The sequence below is a fragment of the Mustela lutreola genome, chromosome 13 (assembly GCF_030435805.1).
Source record: "Mustela lutreola isolate mMusLut2 chromosome 13, mMusLut2.pri, whole genome shotgun sequence".
NCBI lineage: Eukaryota > Metazoa > Chordata > Mammalia > Carnivora > Mustelidae > Mustela > Mustela lutreola.
Window position 1 is genome coordinate 68207363 of NC_081302.1, and position 17532 is coordinate 68224894.

Below are 17532 nucleotides of genomic sequence, written 5' to 3' on the forward strand. Positions count from 1 at the left end.
GTTATGACCTGAGCCAAAGGCAGTCACTTAACCAACTGAGCCACCCACACACCTTTGACTTTTCTTTGGATGCCACTGTCTCTAGCCAAAGCTCCTTCATGGTGGGGTTGAATTCCACCCTTGTCCTACTGTTCAGAGCCAACTCAGGCCTCTGTGTGCTCATTCCATTGGCTCTGCCCCCTCTTTTTGCTCGGGACACTACTCCTGCCTGTCTGTCCAGCCTCTACTCTGCTTTCCTTATTCTGCCAACTGTGCTGTGGTTGCGGATAGTACTTCCACAGGATTGAAAATCATCCCCTAAATAAAGACCAGAGTCAGGTAACAAAAATCCTATCGATTCTACTTAGTAGGTTCTGGGAGGATTATAAATTTGAAAGTCATTCAATTCAAATACATCCTGAACACTGGACCATCTCATTCTCTGGCTCTTTCCCCACCAGCTCTCTCTCTTTTTGAACAACCATAACCACCACAGGGGCGGCCCTCCCGGGGAGCTCATGGGGACTGGGAGCTGTATATGCCCCAGCCTCACCTCCAACACGTTGGTGCAGCCAGATACCATATCCCAGCCAAGGGGACCTTCTTGCCTGCTTCTCATGGCCCAGAGCCGAGGGTGCCTAACCCCAGGCTGTTCAGGGAGAGAATGAACATGAGAAAGAAAAGGGAGCGGAAAGCTGGGGAAAAAAAAGAGAGGAGATCCAAGATATATCAGTCTCTGTGTATTCTGGATCATTTCTGTGAACCCTTTGTGACCCCATGACAATTGTATAATTGTATAATTCTGGAGAATTTTGTTTCTGCTGAAAGGCTGGAGGAAAACTGTGCTGGTATTTAATGTTCACTAGACTGGAGCGATCTTTGTTTTATCTAATGCCAGTCTCTTGCTATAAATATATGTTAAGTCTTAAACCCAGAGACCTGGAGTGAGAGAGTCAACTCAGATTTAATCTGGAATGAAAATTATTTGGGGCAGCACCAATCTCAGGATGGTGTTTTGCTTTTTAAGTCCAAAAATGTGATGTAAAATAAGCAACATTTTGACTGAGAGTCTTTATATCTGAAAAAGTGACAAGAATTTCGTTCTTAAGTAAAATGCAGGCATTATTTCTATAATAGTAAGTGACAAGCTCTAAAATGAAATAAATCTCTTTGAGGGAGGTATTAAGACAAATGGATTCATAATTGTTAAAATGTAAACTTAAAAAAAAGTAAACTTCATTTATTGTTTCCTCTGAAGAGGGTTTAGTGTATGCATTAAAGGGGAAAGTGACATTTCCTTGATATTATCTGTGCCCAGTTTCTATTTTTTTATTGATACATGGACCTGAAGGATGTTTTCTGCATTGTGTATTTATTTTGCTTCTAATATTATGAGAGTGAATAAGCGTGAGATCGAGAGTGACAGAAGGAGCAGTGCACGACAGCCTTTGCAATCGTTATAAACATGGGGTGCAATCCACTTTTAAGTGGACTCATGGGAAAAAAAAAAACCCACTGCTGGGTTTAATTAGAACAAGTGGGCATTTTGGTCACTCTTTTACTCTGGCTGGTGATATTAAAATTAATTTCACGAGAGATAGTCACATACCACAAGGTTGCAGTGAGAAGGGAATGGTGTTAATCCGAAGCTAAACACGATGCTGGTGCTTGAGGGACGCTGTTTTTACCTCGTAGGTGTGCATTTATACTATGTTGGGGGCGAGGTGTACGCCGAGTGTGTGAGCGACAGCAGCATCTTCGTACAGAGCCGGAACTGCAACTATCAGCACGGCTTCCACCCAGCCACCGTGTGCAAGATCCCCAGCGGCTGCAGCCTCAAGATCTTCAACAACCAGCTCTTCGCTCAGCTGCTGGCGCAGTCGGTTCACCATGGATTTGAAGTCGTCTACGAGTTAACGAAGATGTGCACTATCCGCATGAGCTTTGTTAAGGTAAGGATGTTTGCTTTCAGATAGTAAGATAGAAGAGGACAAACCAAAAAGCATCCCTTGGGTGTGTGGCGTCTATACCGCCCATTCGAGTAGGAAACAGGGTTGTTGTTCTTGCTTTGGGGGGTTTCTTTTGGAACTCTGTTCAGGTATTTTTAGGAAGAGCTCCTCCAGGAGTATCCACTCTCGTTCAGCAATTACAAGAAAAAAAATTTTTTTTTCTTTTAAGATTTTATTTATTTATCTGACAGAGACACAGCAAGAGAGGGAACCAAGCAGGGGGAGTAGGAGAGGGAGAAGCAGGCTTCCTCCCAAGCAGGGAGCCCAACACGGGGCTCCAGGACTTTGGGTCATGACCTGAGCTGAAGGCAGCCACTTAACCAACTGAGCCTCCTAGCGCCCCTAAGAAAATTCTAAAAGATTTTACTTTTGAAGGAAAAACAAGGTGGTTATCTGATTTTTTTCATGTGGAAGATAAAGTGACAATGATGATTTTATAGGATTTAATGCCACAAAGTTTTTTTTTTTTTTTTCTCATCTCTCAAAGTGCTGAGCACTGTTATCTGTCAGTTAATATTGAATTTATCTGATTTAAATAAAACATTGCTCTTACTCTTAGAAAGCATACAGGTCAACAGAAGATATCATATTTATAAAAAAGCTACAGAACAGACAGTAGTGGCTCTAATACAAGCTGCTTTACATAAGTTTATGCCCATAAAGGCATAAACAAATTGGGATAGATATTATGTTGGGTTTGATTAATTCTGAGCGAGTAGTAGCTGTTCTGTTTATGAATATTTATTGAATTTCTTGAATTAGATTTTACTAACGTTGATGTGAAGGCTTCGGAGAACTGAGGAAGTTAGTGGGAAGGAAAACCCACTGGATTTGCACACTGAAGTCTTTGGCTGTTTCATCTCTTGCAAAGCAGTTGCGAATAATTCTGAAATTTCAAAATCTTAGCTTGTGTATCAGACTCTCTGGGTCTATGTGACAGTTTTCACATTGTCACATATCCACCCAGGAAATCGGTATAGATTGTTCCAGGTTTTTTTCACAGTAAAATTTGTTAATCTTTTAAGATTACCATGAAAAAAAGTTGTCCTATTTTTCTATACTCTTATTTTTATTGTATTTATAATTTTAGTACTTATTTAAAAAATAAGAATATAGTTTCCAATTTAAAAAATGGCTTTTTGAAACCCTTTCTTTCATGATGACAAAGCAAATTTACTGCTAAGCTTTAAAAGCATTTTTATATTGTAAAGCTATTAGCAAATACCTGGAGATCTTTCTAAATGTTCTGATGCTTTGGAACCAGCAGAGGGCATTAAATTGCCATTAATAAACAACCATTTGACTCCTAGTTATTTTCTCCAGGTCCGTGTTTTTAAAGTTAGGATGAAATGCCAGTACATCAGAGGTAATTATTTCACTGTCACGTAAGCTTGCATAGACATCTGATTGTCCTAAGATAAGCTAGATCTATTTCATAAAGCTATACAGTTCACAGAAAACAGTTAATAATGTTGCAACAGACAATCAGTTTAAAGAAATTTAAAATTTCTCATCGTGGGGAAAAAATGGGTAAGTATGTGAGGTGATAGATATTAACTAAATGTATTGTGGTCATCTTGCAATGTATGTATATCCAGTCATTGCGTGTACACCTAAAACTGACACAGTATATATCAATTACATCTCAACAAAACTGGGGCTGGGGGGGAAGACAGTACAGATAAAAATAATGTAAAATATCTCATTAGTAATTTCATATCGATTATGTGTTGATAGGATAATATTTTAGATAGATTGAATTGAATAAAACACATTATTGAAATTTAAAAAAAGAAATTATAGGACTAAACACTGGTGGCTTCCACTGAGAGGGGATGGACTAGATCATCTATAAGGCATCTTTTAGCTTTGATTTTTACTGATTCTAGGACTCAGTCAGTCAGTCAATAAGATATTGACCCAGAGCACCTACTCTGGGTCACACCAGGCATCATTCTAGGAATTGAGATATATCAGAGATTACTCAAAATCACTGCCTTCATGGAATCAATATTCCAGAAGGCAGAGACAAGCAGTAAACAACAGCTATAATAAAGAACGTGAATGGAAAGAGAAACAGAGCAGAGTATGGGGAATTGGAGTGCTGGGGTAGGGGTCAGTTGCAAGTTTTATAAAGATAGACAGGGTGGACCTCCATGGGGACTTAAAGGAGACGGGGTAGTCAAGTCGTAAGGGTATCTGGAGGGGAAGCAGTAGGCACAGAGGAAAGGCCAACCCTACAGCAAGAGCTTACCCTGACATTTGTAGGAGCAAGGAGGCCTGGGTGCCTGGAGCATGAGTCAGGGATCGGGGGTGGGGCTGGGGGTGGGATCCAACGCAAGGATTTCAGCCTTTTTTTTTTTTTTTTAAAGATTATTTATTTATTTATTTGACAGACAGATCACAAGTAGGGAGAGAGGCAGGCAGAGAGAGAGGAGGAAGCAGGCTCCCCACTGAGCAGAGAGCCCGACTTGGGGCTCCATCCCAGGACCCTGGGATCATGACCTGAGCCAAAGGCAGAGGCTTTAAACCACTGAGCCACCCAGGTGCCCCAGGATTTCAGCTTTTATTTTAAAAAGATGGAAAGCCTCTGAAGGGATTTGAGCCTAGGATTTCATGATCTGACTTAAATATTTAAGATTTTTTTTTTTTTTTTGGCAGAGAGATCACAAGTAGGCAGAGACGGGGTGGGGGTGGGGGTGGGAAGCAGGCTCCCTAGAGCCTGATGCGGGCCTTGATCCCAGGACCCTGGGATTATGACCTGAGCCGAAGGCAGAGGCTTAACCCACTGAGCCACCCAGGTGCCCCTGACTTAAACATTTAAAAGATCACTGCCGCTGCTATGTGATTTGCAGATGTCATGCAGACAAGCATGGAAGTAGAGACCAGCTAAGAGGCTATTGCAGTATTCAGATGAGAGATGATGGTTGTGCCCACTAGGGGGAGCAATCTCATAGAAGGTGTAAGAAGGGGAAGGATTCTGAGTTGTGCAGGTGATTCCATGGGGGAAGGTGAAAGGAGGAGTTAAAGAGATAAAGTTGCCCCCACCCGGGAGGGAGAAGATACAGGTGGATCAGGTGTAGATAGAAGGTAAAACCTTCAGTTTTAGTGAGAATACCTCTGTGATGTCTGACACGTGTCAAAGCAGAGGTCAGACATCACAGAAGGAGACAGAGGTACCAGTCTGGATTTAGGGAGAGAGGGCTGGGCTGGAGATGTCAGTTTAGGAATTGTCAGTGTTTGCACAGTATTTATCCATGAGCCTGGATGGAACTGCCAATGTTTGAGTTAAACAGAGAAGATCAGGGGCGCCTGGGTGGCACAGTGGGTTTAAAGCCTTTGCCTTCAGCTCAGGTCATGATCCCAGGGTCCTGGGATCGAGCCCCGCATCGGGCTCTCTGCTCGGGAGGGAGCCTGCTTCCTCCTCTCTCTCTGCCTGCCTCTCTGCCTTGTGATCTCTGTCAAATAAATAAAATCTTTTTGGGGAAAAAAAAAAAACAAAAACCAACAAAGATCAAAGCTTCTAGGACAGAGCCCTGAGGAGAGGAATTGGTACAGCCAGTATGGACAATTTGTTTGAGGATTTTCGCTAGAAAGGAAGTCAAAGATATAGAGCAGTAAGTGGTGGCAGTGGTAGGGTCAGCAGAAGTGTTTTGAAGATGGGAGAAATTTCAGCATGTTCCTATGTAGATGGGAATGATCCAGCATAAAACAAAATCTTGTAGGGAAGAATGGGGAGATTTGTGGGAATGATGTCCTTGGGAAGGCATTTGAGTCTTATGCACAACTGGATGGACTGGCTTATTTGGAAGTGCGGATAATTAATCTGTGCTGAGAAGTCAAAAGGGTGAGTGTGTTGGCACAGGTGCTGTGGAAACTCTTCTGATTGCTTTACGTCTTGTTAAAATAAGATGAAAATTAAGAGGAAGGCAAGCCATAAGTGATGCTGAACTCTTAAGAACAAACTGAGGGTTGGCAGAGGGGAGGTGGGTAGGGGGATGGGGTAACTGGGTGTTGGACATGAAGGAGGGCACTTGATGGAATGAGCACTGGGTGTTGTAACTGATGAATCACTGAATTCTACCGCTGAACCTAATAATACAGTGTATGTTAACTAAATTGAATTTAAATAAAGAATTTTAAAAAGAAGTTATCATTCACAAACAGACTGGGGAGTAGGTGTTAGAGCTTTTGGGGAAAAGGAGCAGGAGTGAGCAGACATTTGGGGTGTGGGGAGGAGTGGGAGAGCACAGTGACTCGGGGACAGTCATTCCATTGCAGGTGGCATCAAGAGGGGCACTTGAGGCTTGTGCTCACGAATGTGAAGTGTTGGTCAGGCAGCATGGTTGTGTTGAAATCTAATTTTTTAAGAACTACAGATAGTCACTGTTCCCAATAACAGTGATGTGTGATGTTTCTTATTTTTAAAATAACTTGTCCCTGATGTATAATGTACAGAGAATAAAGATAGGCAAATTTATTTTTTACTTATTTTTACTGTCTCTTCTGTGAATGGTAATAAATGGGAAATTGCCAAAAGTGAGCCTAAAAGAGAGAGAGGAGAAAAAAGCTTTGTAAACCAACCCAGAGTAATCAAGAACACCCTCACTTCTGTCTTTACACCTTTGAGATCCAGTCACTGGTCTGTAGTGAGCATCCATTTTGTGCAAAACATTGTCTTCAGCAGGAAGGGGTCGAACATAAAGTCAGGCCCCTTCCCTTGTGGAAGAGAGAATGATTTGCCAGTGTTTCCGGTGTGCCTAGAGACCAGACCCCTCTAGGTCCATGTGTTGAGCTGTGAGCCCTGAGGGAATCCTTTGATTTGGACTCCTCTTCGGGTGTCTGGTTGATGCACAAATTGTCCTGTGCTTACAGGAAGATGGAGGGCACGCTTTCCCAGGGTCTCAGGAGCTGCTCTGGCGCGTGGGCTCTACGTACTGATGTCTATCTCTCACCTCTAGAGGCTGACCGAAAGTCTGCCGCCATCACTCTGGGCTCTGTTCTTGCTTTCCAGGGCTGGGGAGCGGAGTATCATCGCCAGGATGTCACGAGTACCCCCTGCTGGATTGAGATTCATCTTCATGGACCACTGCAGTGGTTGGACAAAGTTCTGACTCAGATGGGCTCTCCACATAACCCGATTTCTTCAGTGTCTTAACAGCCGGTCATGTCTTAATCCACAGTTCTGTAGAGTAAATGCTATTGCAGGCAGTGGCTTAGATACCATTTCAGATTTGCAACTAACTGAAGTTTCTAAGTACATAATGTAAATACATATAATATATACTCTTCATTTTTTTTTTATCACCAGTTAATTTGCACTAGAATTTCTAGTTAACCTGATGCCCGCACAACGTGATTAGGAAAGCAGGTTTTTCATGCCAATGCTATAATAAGAAGCAGCTTCTTTTGTGGGAGGAAACAAAGGAAAAGCAACCGTGTCGATAGAATTTGAAAAATGTTGGCAGAAAGAAAGGGCAGCGTTAGTCAGCCATGTCATTATAAGGTATGTTGTGTGGCCTATCAGAAAAATATCGAAACTGTATCTTACAAATTGGGGTACGAGCAGCACCAGAGCAAGTAACGCTTTCAGACAAAAGAAAGCAGTCAAACCCATAGCATTTAAACAATCTCACTTTTAGTGCTGTTGGCAAGAAGGGGGACAGAAAAACACCAAGCTTGTAAAATTAGTTATGTAAGATAAGTCACGTAAATTATTTCCCAAGTTGAAATACCTATAGCTGAACTATGGTGCTGATATTAATGGTACATTTGAAACAAATTTAAACTGTGATTGGAAAAGAGACTGTGAAGCTGGGAGTCATGTTGCCTCATGATCCACCACTATTAAGAAGAAAATAATGAGTCTAATACATGGGAATATTCATATGAAAATGCCATGAAATGAGCTATATTCCCAAATTGCAAAGTAAGACCAGAACTTAGTCCAAGAATCACCCAGGAAGACTCTTGCTTTCCACATTGGAAATCGGGCCCCTGTTTTCCTGGTTATTCCACTCAAGCAGTCTGGCAGACATCTGAGTCTGCCCAGTGAGCTAGAGGACTTTGTGTATAAATTCGAGGTGGGGAAGGAGCAGTAAAGGAAGAGGGTTGGGCGAAAGCATTGGATGTTTTCTCACACCTTCTCACATTCCCATTAGAAGACTTCATGGCGAGGGCACTCCTTTTGCCTACATGTTGGCACATACTATTTACAGATGACTAAAACGGTGGTGAAGCCTTTGAGAGAATCCGGACACATTGCTGGAGTCACATTTATGGGTTACGTAACTTGGTGTCTCGATCTGCTGGTCATGGCTGTTAACCTCTTACAAAGCTGAAGCCTCATACATGGAAATAACTTCCTCAATAGAATAATAATTTCATAACCCCTGTAATTTCTGGGGAACAGTGGTACTGAAGAAAGGAACATTTAAAAAATAGATATATATGGCATTAAAAACCTGTTCTTATTTACTCTCAGATGATAAAGAGAGGAGAGGAAAATTCCCCACATTTCTAGGTACTTTCATATAAAATATATATATATATATTTTATATATATATATATATAATTCCCACCCACTAAACACTGCATTGCTTCAAAAAATATTTCACACCCTCTTAAAAATGTATAATTTAAGAAGGTAATTATGCTTGTAACAGACGGTACTTCAGTAATCCAAGAGGTTTCTTCATTTATGCATTCTGTCAACTCTTTTTAGCTTTAGCGCACACAATAGTTGCTTTTCATTAAATCGTATTCAAGGTAGAAATGATCCTGTGAAAAAGATATGCGAGTCAGCTGCTACTGTCACCTCTTGTAAGAACTAGTGTTATCTAATAGAAACTTTCATATATGCAATAGAAAACAGTACATTCTACGTTAAAACTAGGTGGTCCATTTAGTGTTTAGAGAACCCCGTAGTTCCTTGGTTCAACAACTATGTATTGTGCCCCTGTATGGGCTGGGTACAGTGTTGGGTAACTGTGGAATCAGATGCAAACCAGAAGCAGCCCCAGGCTCTGGAGCTAAGAGTCCGTTAGTAAACCTGTGTAGACATCTTCATGTTTCAGAACTTTTAAAACACAACAAAACCTATGATCTTTCCTTTGCTCAGAAAGATGTAACTCCTTTCTTAATTATTTCTGTTTTGAAACTTAGTTCCCTTCTCTTTTGAGCAATCAGGTAAGAGATGAAGTCTTCCTTGGAGAAATGCTACTTTTCTTCCGTGCCCCAAAGTTGTTTGTTTTCTCCCCTGACTTCCCTGTTTTCCAGGTTTTTCCCTTTTCCTCTTTTCTTGGAAAAGGCATTAATACAGTGAGTCTTCCTCACATGAGTACAGCTCTGTGAGAGCATAAGGACACATGATTTTTCTCAAGAGAGCGAACATAGCTTTTTTGATCTCTTCACAAATGCTCAAACTCATCCCCTGGTAGCGATAACCTTATGCCTTTGTAGAATTAATCATAACTGGTTGCTTATAAATTACATTTAAAAATTAAGTAACCTGGATGGCCATGCAGGTTTGGTAAAACCAGGACAAAATATTCCAGGAAGCCTGTGCTCATCCTTTGAAAAACAAATGATTAAAGTGGTACATTTGCATCATCACTGGTCCTGTCTCTCCAAAAGTCCATATTCGGATAGGAGTGAAATTCAGAAAAGTTAACCCTTTGGTCACTGTAACTAGTCACCTTCTCATCAGCCTTTGAACGTTTTTGCTGTCAGGAATTGTCCAAAGTTGTAATGTACCTTTTTTTTTTTTTCAGACTTCCAAGTTTGCTCATGTAGCATTCATTCCTTGAGATGGACAGTCCCCCCAAAAATGTGATAACATTCTTTTAGAGGATAACTAGCGAAGGGGATGTGCTAAGCCATTTTAAAGGCACCAACAACGCCACACATTTTTAAGGTTGCCATGGACAAGGGTCGTGCAGTAGAGAACAATGTTTTAGCCTGCTCTTGAGACCCAGAACATTTTCTGTGTTGTTCAAGCCTGTTTTCTATTCTTTTCCTGTTTAAAAATTGAGATATGAGAAGTTTGTTTTATTTAGATGATATTTTACTATCTGCCAGTGTTTTAGAACTGTAAAGATGTCATTTTTCAACAGTTACCTTTTTTATTTTTATGTTTTTTTAACATTCAGTATAAATCAGGAAAAGTTGAACAACAAAATAGCACTAGCACTTAGAATCCCTTTTTCATTTTCTTCTAAGGGATTAAATGCGACAACAAAAGCATTTTATAAACATCACCTGCTAGACTTTAAGCACTTGTTTAATTTTGAATATGTCCTGAGTATTTGGATATATGTATTCAACAACTAAAGCAAACTATAACGTGCATTCCAAATTTGTCTTCCCCTGTTATGATTTTAGCAGTTGAACCGTATGACAAGACTGGAGGATTCTGACATATGTTTAAATTAATGTAACACAAACCAACAAGAAACTATTTCTGTTTAAATAGTGCTTTTGTCGATCATATCTAGGCTTCAATTATCCTTCAAATGCACACTCATACTGTTATGTGATTGTTTATAATAAACAATACTGTACCTATATGTTTCTGGCTCATTTTTCCCTATAAACATCATAAAAAGGTCACTGCCTATGGATTTTAGGTGATCTTAAACCATCTTATTTTGAAAATGAGATGCTTTTAAAATCCAATATGCTATAGAGAAATTAAGTAATGATTTTGAATTAAACATCTTGGTGTCCCCAGCATTAAGCATAGAGTCTTGGAGATACTTTGTGGTAATTTTAGAGAGGATACCATAGGAGCTTTTTTTCTGGGTAGTGGTAAATATTAAGTGATATTGTGATATAAAGGAAGGAACTATCTTATTCTTGTAAACATCTGTTCATTGTACATACATATTATGTATCAGGAAAGGTGCTAAAAATGACTGATGAGGAAAAAATAAAATAAAATCCAGGAGGAAATTCTCAATTCCCTCCATTTTCTTCTAGTCTTAAAATGGAGGGGGGAAAATGTGTCAATATTTCAAGAAAGCTTAGCCTTCTCATTAAACTTGATCAAAGTTTTCCTTTTTTTTTTTTTTTAATCATTTTAAGAAATGCACCCTTTATTCAAAGAGGTATTTGTGGACTTCAAAACTGTAAATGAATGAAAGGTTGTTGTGGTTCAGATGTAGGCAGGGATTATGAGACCTCCCATTTCAGCTGTGAGTTTATGGAGAACCATGATTACATCTTGTCTGCTTTTGCATCTTCATGGTTCCTGACCCTGTTCTTGCCTCTAATATTTGGTATTGGCATTTCAAACACTAACTATACAGATTGTTTTTAATATATCATGGCATAGAAATACAAGACAATCTTTAAACATTGACTTATCTTTGAGAGGGGATATTTTCATCCTAGAAACCTGTGCATATTCTTTTTTTTTTTTAATTAATTAATTAATTTATTTGACAGAGAGAGATCACAAGTAGGCAGAGAGGCAGACAGAGAGAGAGAGGAGGAGCAGGCTCCCCGCAGAGCAGAGAGCCCGACGCGGGACTCGATCCCAGGACCCTGAGATCATGACCTGAGCCGAAGGCAGCGGCCCAACCCACTGAGCCACCCAGGCATCCCACCTGTGCATATTCTTTTATCAGATGGTTCATATACGTCAGCCAATGTAGATGCAATGACAGATAACAGTTTCTGCCTTTATTTATTTATTATTATTTTTTAAAAGATTTATTTATTTATTTATTTGAGAGAGAGACAGTGAGAGAGAGCATGAGCGAGGAGAAGGTCAGAGGGAGAAGCAGACTCCCCACGGAGCTGGGAGCCCGATGCGGGACTCGATCCCTGGACTCCAGGATCATGACCTGAGCCGAAGGCAGTCGTCCAACCAACTGAGCCACCCAGGTGTCCCCAGTTTCTGCCTTTAAAAGGAATTTACAAGTTTGTGGAGGAAGATGAACAAGTATGCCAGCCAAGGTCAGTGCACTGTTGGTTGTGGCAGCTTGCTGGGGGAACAAACAGCAACATCTCCATCAGGCCCTGGGTGGGTACCTGGTAAGGCTTCTGGGCCAATCCAACTTTCTTCCTCCCCATCATTTGCCTTAGCAAGTAACCCGAGACCCTCCTAAACCAGGTTGGATGCCTGCTCTCTGTGCTGCTATCATATTTGTGCTCTTCAGTGGTCAGTTATTACTTCCTGCACCACACCGTTTACTTGTCCAACTGTCTACCAGACTGGGAGCTCTTGAAGGGCAAGGGCTGTATCTATTCATGTTCATCATTTTCCAGCTATTGTTTAGAAAGGCATTTGGGATTCACATTGTAAAAGCAGAAATGATATTTGTATCCAGTTCCTCTTTTTTAAAATTAGCAATTATTTCATTTCTCCTCTTTTTTAAAAAAATATTTTATTTATATTTATTTATTTATTTGTTTGAGAGGCAGAGCACAGGCTAGAGAGAGCGAGCATGAGCAGGGAGTACAGGGTAGAGGGAGAACCGGACTTCCCGCTGAGCAGGGAGCCCAACGTTATTGGGCTCCATCTCAGAACCCTGGGATCATGACCTAAGCCAAAGGCAGATGCTTAATTGACTGGGCCACCAAGGCTCCCCTCATTTCTCTTTGAAATAAAATAATTGCAAGCCTCCAATTGCCTGTCCAGTGACCTTGCTCTACTGGTGGGGTAAGAGAAGAATGCATATGATTTAGTTTGGAAATAGTAACTCAGTTGCCTGCGGTAGCAAAGAAAGGTAGCTTTGACAGTTAAACAGTTATCATTGTTTTTAGTCCTAGCACTTATTTTCAAAATGTGAATTTCAGTAAAGATTAGAAAGAAGCATAAGGAATTCTGATGGGGCAACCAGGAGTTGCAACTGCTCAGTTCCAACTTTGCCTGCGAGGTGAGAAGGAGCTGAAAAGGAGGTGAGAGTAGCTGCTTCTCACCAAGTTTGGACATGCCTGTCTGAAAGCACTTCCCATGTATTCTGGCGTGGTTGCTACTCTGATTTTGATGAGTATTCAGACTCAAGGTGATATGCCAGTTCATTAGTTACATAGGAGATCTCGGTTCAAAATACTTGTGTCTGTCTCCTAGACTACGTGGGAAGGCTTGCTATTTTGGATGCTAGAAATAGATCAGTTCCTGCTTCCAATTATTAATAGCAGAGGTGAGCTATTCCATTTCACAGCGAGGGTACAGTGTAGACAGAAAAGTAGCACTGGTATCTGAGGACACTGCTGGTCCTGTGTTGCTGTGTTGGCTTCACCTTGCATCTAGTGGAGTTTAGGCCCAAGTGCTTGTTGGTCAGAAAGCACCCAGCCTTCCTCTCCAAAGTGAGCATGTGAGAGTTGCTCCACGTGCCTCAGTTTTAAGTTCTCATACTGGTTTAGAATAGGCAATGCCCATTCTGGCCAGGGGCTATCGTCATTTTCCAACTGCAGACAAAGCCAGAAGCGTTCAAGAAATGAGATACTGGATGGACTTTATGCCCTATTTACAGGCAGCAAACGTGTGGGACTAGTGAGTAAAGGACAGTTTTGACTGTTGCTGCATGAATGATACATAGAAGAGACGCTGGAAACCTGGTAACATATTGTCTCATTGTAAGGAAGAGAAAAGAGTGCTTGGATTGGGAGGAATGTTTGGTTTTTCTCAGGCACATTCCTGGACACAAGGGTCCACTCACTAACACAAAAGGCAAGGTGTTCATGCCATGAAGTCTATTTTATTTAAAAAGTATATATATTTATTTAGAGAGTGTGAGTGCAAGCAGGGGAGGAGCAGAGGGAGAGGGAGAAGGAGAGGGAAGACTCAAGCCAACTCCATGCTGCAGAGCTGGACACCCGGCTCCACCTCACAACCCTGAGATCATGGCCTGAGTGGAAACCAAGAGTAGGTTGCTTAAGCGACTGAGCCACCCAGCACATCCCGCCCCCTGCCAAAGTCTCTTCTAGAAAGAAAAGATCAGCTTTGTAAATATAATAGGAGCCTAGAAAAAAGGATCTCTGAGTACTACCCTGCTGAAAGCAAACCTGAGTTTTCATAGTAGCAGACAACTTTTGATGATGCTCTTTGAAAAATACTGATAGTTCTCCAAGACTTAGACTCCTTCACTTTCTGTAATGCTGTCCCAGTTACAATTCCCTCATAGATGAGTCTGTTCAACATGATGAGGAAATTCAGGTATTTATGTGTATTTTTATATAATTATATAATTATATAAAATTATATAATTATAATAAGTAGTAATACATTTTTGTGCAAATGCTTAATATTAATATAATACTATTAATATATCCTGTTTGTTATTAGATCTTCAAAGGCAACTGGTATAAAATCTTATTAGTGCTGACTGTGGTTCCAATTTGAGGACAGTAAATGATACAAAGTACAATCATAAGAGAGGAAAACAAAATCTCACTAGTTATAACTTCTGGTTGTTTTACAAATCTTAAGAAAGCCTGCATGTGGGGCGCCTGGGTGGCTCAGTGGGTTGAAGCCTCTGCCTTTGGCTTGGGTCATGATCCCAGGGTCCTGGGATCCAGCCCTGCATCAGGCTCTCTGCTCCACGGGGAGCCTGCTTCCTCCTCTCTCTCTCTCTCTGCCTGCCTCTCTGCCTGCTTGTGATCTCTGTCTGTCAAATAAATAAATAAATAAATAGTCTTAAAAAAAGAAAGAAAGAAAAGAAAGCTTGCATGTATTTCTGTATCACTAGGGTAAAGCTATGAAGATGGAAGATTTGTTTCTTTTGCTGCAATATACAATAACAAAAACCATTAGTCTCTAATGCTTTTGAACATTACAAATGATTATTCGGATGGCAAGTAATAAATGTTGGGCGGATAGAGGAAAGTAGTCCATGTCCTGAGTAGGAGATGAGATCAACTTCTCTAATTATTAAGCAGTTCAAATATCTTCACTAAAATAGTTTTAAAAGAAATTTGTTAACTTTAAACTCAATAAAATCATTTTAATCAGACCTTTTTCTATAGTGGGGCAGTTCAGCCCATTTTAAAATAAAATTGTTACCTTTTTAAAAAAATAGTTGTCTGAACACAAATAAATGTTATGTGCCATTCAACGGCACCTGTTGTCATGATTATAATATTTATTTTCATAGCTAAAGAAAATGAGAAGCTGAAGGAGTCACAATGATTAAAAAAAAGAATACAAAATTTTCCATGTTAGTTAGTTACACAAAAGAAATTAGGACCATTTGGCAATACCTGCACTAATTATGTTTTCTAATTCTAGACAAAGAAACAGCACATTATAAATCAACAATCATTTGAAAGCTCCCAAATTGGATTTTTTAAATATGTTGCATTTTTTTAAAGATTTTATTCATTTATTTGACAGAGAGAGATCACAAGTAAGCGGAGAGGCAGGCAGAGAGAGAGAGGAAGGGAAAGAGGCTCCTTGCTGAGCAGAGAGCCCGATGTTGGACTCGATCCCAGGACCCTGAGATCACGACCCGAGCCGAAGGTAGCGGCTTAACCCACTGAGCCACCCAGGCGCCCCCCAAATTGGATTTTTTAAACCAACACTGGAAACCTGGAAGCCACAAAAGAAATGTCATATATGTTGAAATCTACAAAATCTAAAACCTTGTGTGGCAAAAATACCATAAAAGAAGTAGATAGGCAAATTTTAGATTTGGGGAAATATGAACAAAAATGACAGAGTTGGGGCACCTGCATGGGTGGCTCAGTTGGTTAAATTCCTTCCTGCCTTTGGCTCAGGTAATGATCCCAGGGTCCTGGGATCGAGCCTTGCCTTAGGCTCCCTGCTCAGAAGGGAGACTGCTTTTCCCTCTGCTCCTCCCCGCCTTCCACTCATTCTCTCTCTCTCAGATAAATAAAATCTTTTGAAAAAAAATACAGGCTTAATTTTTATTATATGCACCAGACTTTTGCACATTGGGTAGAAAAATGGAGCCTAAATATATGACTAGGCGATTCACAGAAGAGCAAATCTAAATAACAAGCATATATAAAGAGGTACTCAAATTTTCCACTATTCAGAGAAATGCTAATAAATGTAACAATTAGCAGTACATATCTATCAAGGAAGAGTTAAAAAAAAAAAAAAACAGTAATTCTTGTTGGCAAAAATAGGAAAAGAAATTCTCCCTTGCTGCTAGAAGAGATTTGCAGTGATAGAGACTTTGGGGGAAAAAGAAATGTAGTATCTGAAGAAAGCACATATCTATATATTTCCCTCCACCTAGCAATCCCAATTATGAAAATCTATTCCAAGGCCATTGAACTGCCAGTGCACACCAGTACGTAAGGATACAGTACAGGGAGGAGGCATTGTTCATAGTGACAGACAACTGGACACCAAGTGAATGGCATCAACAGTGGAATGATTGAATGTGATGACACATTCCTATCATGAGATGCTCTGCAGCCATCTAAAGGAATGAATCAGAGCCACAGAAGTGATTTGGGGGGACTTCTGAGTACTGGAGCATAAAAAAGTAATATGCTGACGTGTATAATATGCCCACATTTTTATGTAACTGCAAGTTGCTATATGTGTATATATGTGTGTTTAAGATTCACAAAACAGTAAAAGTAAGGAAGAATACATGCTAGGTTGTTGACACGGGCTATCTAGAAGGTGAGCAGTGCATGGAAGACTGATGGTGGGGAACCAAAAAATTAAACAAAAGGGAGAACCTAAACCAGAAATCCTCAGTACATGCGTTAGGACTACATTGATGTATTTATATAAAATTATATGTGTGTGCATACAGAGACTTGAAAAAATTTAGCATATATTTAAGTGCCTACTGTGTTTGAAACTAGGCACTTGGAAGTGTTAGCTCCTAATTTAGCAACAACACTCTACTGTGGGCAGAGCATCATTTCTGGAGACAAGATTTAATTCAAGTCTTGGCTCTACATCCAACAGTTAGACCTGTTTTACAAGTCACTTCTCTGAGTTTTCTTTCCTCATCCAAAAACAGGGATAATACTTGCCATATCTTGAGGTTCAAATGAATTATTACATGAAAGTACTTTCTAAAGTAATATAATTAGGGTGTAAGTAATATTTGTCTTTTAACATATTCCAAAACTCAAGGGTTAGTGTACAAAGGCTTTATTTATTTATGATAGTACTTCCACGGTCAAATGTGAAGTTCATGCTCAAACTGCGCAGGCCTCCCCATGATTACGTACACGGCTCACACGACGTACAACAGTGTGCAGTGAGTAACTTAAAAGTCCTGGATTTGAATCCAGCTGGTTGTGCAATCTTGAGCAAGTGACAACCTCTGCAAGCTTGCTTCTGCATCCACACAATAACCGTTGTGCATACACCATGGGATTGTTGGAAGAGTAAGTAACCAGAATTGTTTTAAAAAATTATAAAATGCTAGAAAATTGGTATCATTCTGTCATGCTGTCTTTAGATTCTAATCTACTTTCTTCATGCACCTCTGTGAGGGAAGTTTACATTTGGGCCTCAGAATGGATGGCAGGAAACTCCAGGGGGAAACTGCACTATAAGTAAGTGCTAAATATATGGAAATGAAGATTTATTAGTAAAAA

At 40.3% G+C, this 17532-nt stretch overlaps 1 protein-coding gene across 1 annotated transcript in view; it reads left to right on the plus strand.

Moving 5' to 3' along the window:
• Positions 1-10556, plus strand: part of SMAD9 (SMAD family member 9) — a 74608-nt gene extending 64052 nt beyond the window's left edge. Inside the window, 2 exon segments of the mRNA XM_059143936.1 lie at positions 1675-1931; positions 7003-10556. Coding sequence (XP_058999919.1) covers positions 1675-1931; positions 7003-7146 — 401 coding nt within the window. The 3' untranslated portion in view covers positions 7147-10556.
• The last annotated feature ends 6976 nt before the right edge of the window (positions 10557-17532 follow it).